At 44.3% G+C, this 12,236-nt stretch overlaps 1 protein-coding gene across 6 annotated transcripts in view; it reads right to left on the bottom strand.

Moving 5' to 3' along the window:
- The window catches only part of PSD3 (pleckstrin and Sec7 domain containing 3), a 567,622-nt gene that overhangs the window by 370,929 nt on the left and 184,457 nt on the right, over positions 1–12,236 (bottom strand). For all 6 annotated transcript variants that reach the window (XM_060086127.1, XM_060086126.1, XM_060086131.1 and 3 more), the window contains 2 exons: positions 10,199–11,303; positions 6,876–7,271 (listed from right to left, as the gene is read on the bottom strand). In XM_060086127.1, the coding sequence (XP_059942110.1) occupies positions 6,876–7,271; positions 10,199–11,303 (1,501 nt within the window). The remainder of the gene's footprint in view (positions 1–6,875; positions 7,272–10,198; positions 11,304–12,236) is intronic.

The following is a 12,236-nucleotide window of genomic DNA, read 5'->3' as shown; positions in this document are numbered from 1 at the left end:
AGATTCAAACACTAACCAAATCCTTGCGTCTTTCCTTCTTTATCGGGCTTTTTCTTATTTATTTTCTTATATTCCTTAGACTATTACTCAGACTACTGCAAAACTCATGATAAAAATGAATATCCACAAACTAGAACTTAGCAAATTCTTACAACAGAACTGTAAACTGGGTGATAAGGTTATTTCCATTTTACCAGTAAGGAATGGGAGCTTCCTAGAAGTGAAATAACCTACCAGGACCAAGCAGCCAGTAGAGAGGATGATCTGACCTCCTGTCTTCTGATCCCAAATGCCCATATTTATGCCACCCCACCACCGTACACTGAATTTTATTCAAGACGTCCAGTGCCAGGTGTTTCAGACAGCTCAGAGGCTGACCCAGGGCCTGAGCAGGTGGTGGGCTGGCATAAAACTCTTCTCCAGGTTACCACTGTTGTTCGTATTACCATTATTTTACAGTTATCTCCTACTACATGCTAGGCATGGTGAAACCACGTGATTTTCTATTCTTGATTTTTTTTCACTTAATCTCATTTGCTTTTGAATAGGTGTTATTCATTCCATTTTACACTTGGAAAGGTTCCCAGATTTTCTGTAACTTACTCAAGATCACACCCCCAGTAAGTACCTGAGGCAGGATCTGAACCCAGATATGACCGGCTCTGAAGCTAGGAGAGCCCCTGCTCTCAGGAATGAGCAGGGGCTCCTTTGCACTTAAGAAAAAAAAAATCATCATCACAACTGCTTCAGGAAGCTAGAACGAGAAAAATGAAAACCTATCTTCTACAGAACAAGTTTTAAAACATGAGAGAAAAGGCCTGAAGAGATCACGAGAGCAGCAGGAATGAACCTGAGAGGCAGGAGCTCCCCACCTGGAGGACACAGGAGGTCAGTCAGATCCCCCAAAACAAGTTCACAAGATCAAGGTCTTTTCCTGTCACCAGCTTAACTAATGTCACATGATTTTAATATTTTACATTATACCAAAATACGTGCAGGGAATTCCCTGGCGGTCCAGTGGTTAGGACTCGGCACTCTCACTGCTGGGGCCCAGATTCAATCCCTGGTTGGGGAACAAAGACACCACAAATTGCATGGTACGGCCAAAAATAATAATTAGTTAATTACTTAATTAAATACCTGCAGGTTTTAAGTTGGGATGTCAAAATATATTTGAAATCGCACTTCAACAAATTTCTCTAAGTACTAATCTCGTTTCATGTGACTTTTCCTAGACAGAAAGACACTAAAGAAAAAGAAACACAGGAAGAAAAAAGATACTTCCAATGTCTGCACTTCATTTGAGAAAGGGGAGAAGGCAGAAAACGCGCAACTAGCAGCTGGAGTGGACCCAACTGAGCAGAGCGCTCCCCAGGCCAGGCGTACGAGCTGCACACAGACGTGATCCACCCGCTCTGCGGGGCTCCTCGGGATCCTGAGCGCTCTCCGAAAGAAAGACTGGGAAGCCGAGTCGTGGAGTATACGTATCTGTTACACCAAAAATGTAATCTTAAAAGGCAGTTGTGTGTAGTTCAGAGAATCAAAAGAGAAACTCCTGCCACGTGGCTGTATTTGCTGTCCCTTTTCCCATCTGTCCAAACCCAAGCTCCACAGAAATAAACAATGTTCAGCCCTGCTAATGGTCACAGTGACCACATTTGTGCCCTGCAGGCTTCAGGTCAGGACTTACTGACTGGAGCTGCAGTCTTCTGCTGATGGGCCGGAGAGGGAGAAGCACCCAGACACAAAGGAACCCATTGGCCCTGGGTGTCTGTAAGTCTCTGCTGATCCTTTCTAATCTTGGAGCCACGTGACTGGGTTCCACACAGCACCACTGAACCCGCTAGCTAGCCTGAGTGGTCTGCAGCTGGACCACCAAGGGAGGGGATGCTACTCGGTGCTCCTTCATTAAACTATCGTGGTACATTCACAGGGTGAGCTATTTCCGGATCGGCATGCGGCTCTCTGGTCAACATCAGTGTTCACAGCACCTGGGAGAATTTAACTATTCCTGCCAAATTGATTCCAGGATCTTAAGAGGTGTTTTCAGCTTATAATAGCGATCTATTTGATACTGCAAAGGTACATAACCCTTTAAAAGACAAAGTCAGCACACATACTCTCTACAAACGTCCTTTCCAACCCTATTCTAGAATATTACAGATTTGAAGTATTTTCTTCTTTGACTTAAGCGGAGCTCAGTCCCGCTCTGGCCACAAAGCCTGGCTAAATCCAGGCCTGGGAGGTGCTCCTGAGAGGGAACTAAGGTGTGTTGAAGTGCCACAGGTCCTCATCATCCTCCCCAACCACTCCACCTTTCTTACAGGAAGCAACACAATTGAGAACAGTGTCATCCTGTGTTCAAAAGAAATCACTGTCAGATACCGCCACTAAAATAATCTTTAAGGGTGTAAAAGCATATACTGATATAGAAAAGTATTTAAAAATAAACCTAGGCAATGTCAAGCAAAAATATTTTTTGTTTTGAGATCAAAAATAAATGGTCTCGGGCCTCCCTGGTGGCGCAAGTGGTTGAGAGTCCGCCTGCCGATGCAGGGGATACGGGTTCGTGCCCCAGTCTGGGAGGATCCCATGTGCCGCGGAGCGGCTGGGCCCGTGAGCCATGGCCGCTGAGCCTGCGCGTCCGGAGCCTGTGCTCCGCAACGGGGGAGGCCACAACAGTGAGAGGCCCGCATACCGCAAAAAAATAAATAAATAAATAAAAATAAAAAAAAAAAAATAAATGGTCTCTGGAGCCTGACTGCCTGGGTTCAAATCCTGGGTGGGGCACTTACCATTTGTGTGACTTTGAGCAAGTAACTCAACTGCTCTGGACCTCAGTTTCCTTATCTGGAAAATCAGAACATGAATGTTCCTTTCTCTTAGCTTATTATGCGAATTAAGCACCATGTCTTTACTAAAGAAAGAAAACCTATGGAATACATATGATGCATAGGACATAAGATGGTGTTTAGAGACAACCTAAAGTAATCTTATAATACTGTCTAACACTTTATACATCAAAAGCAGTACCTCAATAGGAATGGGCTTAATTTTCTTGGTTCAAGTCCAGCTAGAATCAAAGCAGCATTATCAGCACAGATTAGTCTTATCATTCCCTTCCCTTTGTGCTTTCCTCAGAGTTCACTTTATCCAACACAGTCAGACCCCCCAGTCCACTACCAAGGAAACACGAGAGACCAGTGAGTAGAGGTGGAATGCTAAGCACGTGCACTTGTTTTATTTATCACTTTTGCTGTGTTGTTTTATCACAACATTTATTAATAAATGAATTTTTTCTCCTTGAAGCCTAACACTTTGGCCTTGAGTGCCTAACAGAAGGGAGTCAATCGGGGTGATAGTTGTGCAGTCAGCGTCCTAGTCCGGACTTCCTTAACAGACTCAGTACCTCTATCTACTCCTTACCTCTGCAGAGGGATGTTTTAATGCAGAAGAAATTTTTAAAAGCCTGATCATTGATTACATTAAAAAAATTTATGGAGACAGGTTTATTAACAATTTGGGAATTTTTTTTCTTTTTTTTTTAACATCTATCTTTACTGGAGTATAATTGCTTTATGATGGTGTGTTAGTTGCTGCTTTATAACAAAGTGAATCAGCTATACGTATACATATATCCCATATCTCTTCCCTCTTGCGTCTCCCTCCCACCCTCCCTATCCCACCCCTCTAGGTGGTCACAAAGCACCAAGCTGATCTCCCTGTGCTATGCGGCTGCTTCCCACTAGCTATCTGTTTTACACTTGGTAGTGTATATATGTCCACACCACTCACACTTCGTCCCAGCTTACCCTTCCCCCTCCCCGTGCCCTCAAGTCCATTCTCTACGTCTGCATCTGTATTCCTCTCCTGCCCCTAGGTTCTTCAGAACCCTTTTTTTTTTTTTAGATAACAATTTGGAAAATTTTTTCTAAAATTGAACACATACACCACCAATAGCAACAACCACCAGCTCTACAATTACCAACTCAGACTTATGGCTCCATAAATATATGGCATGAGAGAAATTAGATCAAAAGAAAGAATACAGATATGAAACCAGGCAGCCTAGAACAGTCAATGTACCTGGTCTAGGAGTCACACAATTTGAATTCTGGTGCAAGATCTGTCACCAGGTAATTCTATCCCACCCAACTGGGACTCAGATTCTTTACTGTAAAACAGGGTTATCTAAGGCCCCCTTTAAGCTGGAAAATATCATTATTCTTCACCCCACGATTCCTCTGGTGCTACAACTTCTCCAAAGCACCAAGAAGGCAGAGAAGGTAGAGAAAAATATGAAAATTATTCCAGATTCCTTAAAGTTTCTTAGAATGATTGAGCCCATCCTAATTTTTAACCGTGAATCACCAAACAAAAAACCTCCTCCACATGTAACTGCTTATTATCTTATGCCAAGTCCAAGAACACAAATGGTGTGCCCTTGCCAAGCTGGTCTGTCCACATCACTAGCAGTGCTCAAAGAAGGGTGAATGACCACCGGTCAGGAATCATGTGGACAGTGCCAGAGCCCATCTCTAACATGCTTCTCATTCAGTACTGGAATTCGGTCTCATGGCTGGGCAAGATCTCAAGGTTTGACAATGCAGGTAACACAGCTGAAACCTTATCTCAAGTTGGCCTGAAGTATACCACTGTCCACATCTGAGATGCTAAAATACTATAACCTACCCCAGTACTCTCCCTTAACTACCCAGCTCTGCCCTACTAATGATTGGCACTCATGCTGGCCCCAATGATGGCTGCTTCCTATTCTGAGTCTGCAAACCACACCTCTGATAAACCTTTCACCTTCCTGTTCTGACTTGCTGAGTTTACCTCTTGTCTTTACTTACTTACCTTTCCTGTGGCTTCTGCAGCAAAGCCTCTCAGCCAAAAACACCTCAGGTCCCCAACAACTTCGACTCACTCCAGAAAGTTGGATTGGAATTTCAATGAAATTATCTGCATTTTACCACAACTTACAGTTACCCGAGGTGATGGTGAAACTAAACAACTAAAGTAGCACCATCCACCCAGGGACACCCCCCTCTCAAGGATGTCCCCTCAGAGACACCCCTCTCTCTGGCCCCTTCTAGAAACACCCCCTTCTCAGGGATGCCCCCCTTCCCTCAGGGACACCACCTCTTAGAGATCGGGTATAAATGCGGGTTTATCAGCCAGTTCTGATTCACACATTTGCTGCAGCTTCTACTTGGTACCAGGTACTGTGCTAGGTGCTTTAATCTATATTAACTCTTTAAATCTCATGGCCACACAGCATACTAAGTATCATTAAGCCCGCTATGCAAATAAACAAAGGGGGTTTCAGAAAGAATAAGTGGCTTGTCCAAGAAATTCAGACCAAGGTCTTCTGCTTCTGAGAGTTGTGTGATCCAAGAGGACAACCAACATCCATGGTCTATTTCACATGGAAATGCATAGCTGCAACGTTACCATGTGCCAGTCTTAAATGTGCTCATCCAATGAACTATAAACCTATAAACTGCTTATAGGAAACACTTAACATAGAACAGACTGATCATAAAAAAAGGCTTATTAGAAATTTGTAATATGGGGACTTCCCTGGTGGTGCAGTGGTTAAGAATCCGCCTGCCAATGCAGGGGACATGGGTTCGAGCCCTGGTCTGGGAAGATCCCACATGCCGCAGAGCAACTAAGCCCGTGTGCCACGACTACTGAGCTCGCGGCTCTAGAGCCTGCGAGCCCCAACTACTGAAGCCCACGTGCCTAGAGCCCGTGCTCCGCAACAGGAGAGGCCACCACAATGAGAAGAACGTGCACCACAACAAAGAGTAGCCCCCGCTCGCCACAACTAGAGAAAACCCACACTCAGCAACGAAGACCCAACGCAGCCAAAAATAAATAAATAAATTTATATATTTAAAAAAAAGAAATCTGTAATATGTATACTGACTTTTAAAAGAAAACAACCACTGACATTTCTTCATACAACTTTAAAATAGTTTATCCCCATTTAACCGCCCCTGCACCTCCCCAAACATGTGAATTGACACATTTTAATTCAGGAAAAACATATTAATACTAAATTCATAAAATGATTAAGAAGTTTAGCATTCTCTGCCCACTTATGGAGATGCTGAAGGACAGGTAAATGACCCTAGAACGATGAATGACAAGAGATGAAACGCTGGATAATCCACAAAGAGACAGGGAATCACTAAATGACAGGTACAGCACATAAAACCTACATAATTTGTGATTTTGTGTTCTAGGGAGACTTAAATCCTAAAGGAGAGAGAGAAAATAAGTATTTATGGCGTTAACCAAGGGATCAGCTCTACCAAGCACCCATATAATTAAATCCTCCCCCACCATCTCAGGAACACAAAGACTTCCCAGCAGAATGGGACCTCACAGAGCAAACGGCCAAAAGAGATTAGAGTGACCATCTAATCCAACACCCTCAACTTACAATCAAGGATTGTCTGGCCTAATCAAACAACGTGCCCCAAGTAATCAACCAATGCCAGTGGCAGAATGAAGGCCAAGATCTCCCAGTGTCCTTTTCCCAGCACCAGGCCACTGCTACCAAAGCTGCATCATGGGAACTAATACATACTCATCACCCACAAGTATTTGTTCAGGATCCAATTTACATATGGTAATACAAGAAATACTGCCAAATAGAATGTCCACAGGTTGCCAATTTGGCAAACCACTAAATTGTACTCTACCTGCCCCCAAAACCCAAATTACTTTTCACTCACATCATTCACTTATATCCACAGAAACCAGCCAAATGCTTTTCAAATATGTTCCACACTCAGATTTCCCAAAGAAAAACTGCTACAAAAACCACCAGCACAAAATTAAGAGAATGGGACCAGTACCTTCCCCAGAAAGCAATCTCTGGGGTGCCTTTCGCATAGGTGGAGTTACTGGAGCCACTCAGCCCATTGGTGATCCCATCAGAATAGCCCATCACTATTCCACCATCTGCGGAGATGCTCAGGACGTCCTGCTGTCCTCCCATTGATGTCCTCTCCAGGAACTGACCGCCTTCTTTAATGCGCTGTTGTATCATTGGAGTGAGGGGCACTTCAAAGCTAAAATAGCTATCAGGCTCTGAACATAAAGTCTCCAAGGACTCAGCACTGTAGTATAAAGACGTGTTGTCCAAAATGGTTTCAAACTGGGAGCTGTACACATCAGTGGAATCCTCTGCACAGCCGGACCCAAGGACATCATCATCTCTGGCCTGCAAGTGCTCCTCTTGCTCAAGAGTCCTGGAAAGCACATAAAACGGACGAATCTCAATATTAGGTTATTTTTTCCCCCTCCAACCATAGAAAAAAGGGAACATTCTATAGCGCTAACACTTGTATTCAGTGGGCTTATGTCAATACATTTGGGAAGGAAGATATCGTAGAAACCTATTCAGGCTGAAAAAACTCTTTAGCATACGTATGCTATGCTACCCTCTACATAATTTAATAGTTTTGAACTAGTTCCTAATATGTGAATCAGGTCCAACGAGTATTTGAATAAAATGTTAAAATATTAAATTTTCATCTAGCCAACTAAACTCCACAAATCCAAATTAACAGCTACTATCATCCTTAATTTTAACAGAAAGAGGTCATTAACAGGTAAATGACCTGTTAGAAGATAAATATATTGTGTAAACTTAATGGACTAAAAATACACTAAACTTTCATCGGTCTATTAATATTTTCTGATTTAAATAAGACCAAATGCCCTCAAGAAGATAAATATTCTATAATCCAAGGGCTGTCCCTTGGTGACAATAAGACAGCACTGCAGAGAGAGTTCAGGTCCAGAAACAGCCAGCCAGTAAACGACCTTTAAAAAAAAAAGGAGCCAACAAACGTGTTTACTACAAGGCTAACCAAAACAGTGACAACCTAGAAAAAACGTACAAGTTAATATACGTGGGGCGTTAATTAATTAATATGCAGCATGTTCTTCAAATATTAAAAATGAACATTAGAATAACTAAATAAAATTTTAAAACTCAGTAAGAGAAAGAAGACAAGAGACAGAAAAACATGGAGCTGAATCTGGATGTGCCAATTACTAGCTGAGCCTCAGGAACAAAACAGAAATAGGAATAAAACTGCCTGGTAGGTAACCCTCATTTCTAGGTATTACCAGGATTCACATTCAACAGTTCAGTTGTCTCTGTTTTTAAATTACTGAAGGCCTACCCCACACCAAGTACTATTCTGGGTTCTACCTCTAAATGGCTCCTCAGGGCACTTGCAGTCAAACAGGAAGCTCAGGATGAGGCCCCTCCCTACCTCTGCTCACCTACTTCCCACCTTCCCCCGGGCCCCAGGCTCCAGCCACACGGGGAGGAGGGCGGGCGGAAGGTCACATCTTAAAAGGCACCTGGAGGCTCCTGCTTCGCAGCGTACAGGAAGCACGCTCCATTAGCGACAGCTGTCCTCCTTTGCCCAGGTGGTTCCCTCTGCCTGGAATATCCTCCTCCCCATTCTCTGCTGGGCAAACCCGTACTCATCCCTGAAGTCTCAGCGTAACTATCACTTCCACAGAAAGGCCTTCCCCAAGCCATCAACCGAATCAGCCTCTCTCCTGCATTCAGACTATTCTTTCTAGGGACCTCCCTGGAGGTCCAGTGGTTGGGACTTCACCTTCCAATGCGGGGGTGAGGGTCTGAACCCTGGCTGGGCAGCTGGGATCCCACGTGCCTCGCCTCGGGGCCAAGGGGCCAAAAGGTGAAGCAGAAGCAATATTGTAACAAACTCAATAAAGACATTAAAAATGGTCCACATCAAAAAAAACTTTAAAAAAAAAACAAAACTATTCTTTCTAGTATGTCTCCCTTCTCCTTTACGGAACCCAGCACAATTGGAGGTCCCATCATTATTAATGTGTTGATCTTCAGAAGTAAACTCCACGAGGTAGTGACCTCAGGCCATGTCTATTTTCCACTGTTTTTTTTTTTGCCCTCACCGCACAGCTTGCATGATCTTAGTTTCCCAACCAAAAATGGAACCCATGCCCCCTGCAGTGGACGCACAGAGTCCTAACCACTGGACCGCCAGGGAATTCTCAGGGCCATGTCTATTTTGAACATTCCTTTATGCCCAGCATCTCCAGCCGTATCAAGAACAGAGCAGACAACTGAAAACCATTTGTGGAAGGACAGGAAGGGAAGGAGGGCGGGAGGAAAGGAGGAATGAATGAATAATCTGCACAAGCACAGAAGGGCACAGCCCAGTGGGAATATAATTACCGAGCCACGTGCCACATATCAGGGCTCCTTCTGAGGGGAGTCTGGAGATTTTCTGTGTAGGGGGGATGGGGACAGGAGGGAGAGGAGTCCTGACAGCCGTCCTAAAGGAGCATCTCTCCGTGGATCTGTTAGTTAACTGTGGAGAGAACGGCATCTCCTTACACCAAACAAACAAACAAAACCCTTCAGGCTTGACACAGATGTTTTCCCATGTGAACTACCACAGGTGGAGGACTGACGAGACGGCACACATTTGAAATGACTTTGCCAAGAGGAACACTCTACAGTCAGACTACAAGCAAAGGAAGTGAAGACAGATGGGTATGGCTTCCATTTTTCCAGTCTCTCAGCTGGTATGGATGCCAGAAATGTAGGGAAAGACCAGGAAATACCATATGATGCCAAGTTTACTCATCAGGGCTGTAATCAAAACATGCTGCTTGTGAGAAGGGAGACCCATGTGAGTGCCATGGAAGAACTGAATTCTGACCTCCTGATCTCCTCTTTCAACCTAGAAAATTGAGCCAGCCCAAACCAGAGCCTCTGTGTTCCTACATGTATAAGGCTGTATGCAGGCAACGGTGCTGCACCCAGAAGAAATGCCTGAGTTAAGATTTAATGACTATAGGATACGTCAAAAAGAGTTCAAACCTTTCCACACTGTTAAAGATAATCGTGGGGTATTTAGTTACCTTGATGTTGGAGAAGCTGCAACCTGTCAAATACAATGAAACATCAGAAATGGATTCACCTAGAGTTCACAGTCTCCCCATATGGACAACTTGATAACAAGACCACTTTAACATCTCGGAACCTTAGAAGCAACATAGCTTACAGTCACTTCTCTTCCATTCTGTGGTAAACAAGGACCCAGGATATTGTGAATCGAGTTCTCACTGGCATCACAGACAGCAGGATACTATGTGAGCTCACCTTTCCCTGTCTCTCTCCAATTCAGGTTTCGTCCCAAGATGTTCCTTGTTTTCCCTTAGGAAGACTTCATCCTCTCCACTCTCAAGAAGAGGCTCAGGCAGAAATGGCCCTGAGCCAGTGGCCAGCCTCTCTGAAGGAGCTCTCCGGGTGTCATCCCAAACACTCTCAGTTAAACCAGCTGAATCGCACAAACCAGCAGATGAGACGAGATGGCCTGGCACTTTAGAAAACTCCTTGCTTTCAGGAGGGGTTGTCCTTTCCAATGATGTCGGAAAATCCACAGGTTGCCATGTCTCTCTTTTCTCCCCTCCTGTCCACAATATTTCCACCCCTTGAAATTCCACATGTTTGACCTGGCCTGGGCGTCCGGAGGAGCTGCCTCGACCACACTGCTCTGCGTGCTCTCTCCCCTGATCAGGTCTCCTCTCTCTCAATAAACCAGCACTGCCCACTGAGCTGTGGGTCACGGGGCTCCCCACGGAGGATGCTGGACAAGCTGGCCCCTGCACATGGACAGCCCCCTTTCTCCCATTATTAGCTCTTAGGAAAAGCTCTGCTTGAGTTTCTCCAGTTAATAGTGCAGTCAGGTCCTCCTGGATGCTCAAATAAAAACTTTCCTCAGTCGTAACTTCAGCTGAAAGAGGTATATCGCGTGACTTTTCTCGGCCAGCAGGGAACAGTGTGTTGGCTCTCTGTGTTTTATGACTGGCAGTGTCTGGCTCTTGTTCCACCTGCTGAACTAAAAAAGTAGAAACCGCATCTCCATCCAGTACCTTTGTAGCCTGCAGTGTTCCTGAAACTATTCTGGCTTCTGTGGCTTTCAGGGCTGAAATCAAAGAGTCAATGGGTTGTAAACTCTGTTCCTTGAGATGACTCTGAGAGGGGACCTCTCTGACATCTTTCGGTCCTCCAGTAACACTGAGAAGCCCAGAGGGATGGCCAGCAAGAGACTGGACCCTCTGCTGCGCCTGAGGGCAGCAAGGCAGAGACTCGGCATCAAACTCGAGAGAGGCTCTTAGGCCTTCTCCACTTTCCTCCATGGTCCCATATTCTGGAAATTCATTTGTGACATTCGTGGGGAGTAAAGTGCTTCCTCCATGATCACCTAGAAAGAGAATAGAATGGACACATGACTTGTTCTGAACAACAGATTCCAATGTGTGCTAATAAATCTCCACACGCATTAGGCACTCAGTCATCCTTATGTGATCCTTTCACCGTCTCCTGCCCCCACCCCTGCAACACTTGCTTCTCATAACCCTGCCAGTGGTCCCTTCCACTCAGCTTACACGAGAGTACCCACAAAGGTTTCGGCACAGACAGAGACAATCTAATGACACACGCTCTATTCAACCCTGCTTCTGATGAAGTCCCACACAGGCAACTCGGTTGCTGCATATGCAAGAACAGATGAAAATAAGGATATGTATCATTTTCCAAATACCACTCATGAAATAGCAACTAAAGTATTTATACTGGGCACAACAACAAATAGTCTTATGATCCAGCCAACAATATCTGTGCAGTGCAATCTCTGAGATGGAAGCCTCAGAAAAAAAGATACGATCTCTTTAAAGTCAGTAACTATTCTTTTGGCTGGAAGTTTCCCCTTCACTGTTGGATTTCAGTGGGGCGGGGGTGGGGGGGGAATGCTTTTAGAACATCCCTGGGGAATGAGACTGAAGTCAAAATGGAATAGGAAACTTAATACGTTAAGAAAGATCTCTGGGATCCCAATTGCATAAAATTTAAATGGTATCGTATGCAGAACTCCAATACATGAAGCAGTAAAAACAATTAGCATATATTTACTAGGTAGGATCAAATTTACATCCTTTTCTTATTAAAATGGCAGTCAATGAGAAAAATGAAGACATTCTGGTAAACAGAATTTTAAATTGAGGATTTATGGATAACAGTTACAGTCCTATCACCCCAGGATCCAATTTCCTTCAGAACTTGGTTTTGGTTACTTTGTATCGAGAATATCCTCATCTACCCTGGAAATGTAGGATTCTCACTTGGACAACTTTCTGAC

The sequence above is a fragment of the Mesoplodon densirostris genome, chromosome 20 (assembly GCF_025265405.1).
Source record: "Mesoplodon densirostris isolate mMesDen1 chromosome 20, mMesDen1 primary haplotype, whole genome shotgun sequence".
Taxonomy (NCBI): Eukaryota; Metazoa; Chordata; class Mammalia; order Artiodactyla; family Ziphiidae; genus Mesoplodon; species Mesoplodon densirostris.
This window is presented reverse-complemented; position numbering and strand designations above follow the sequence as displayed.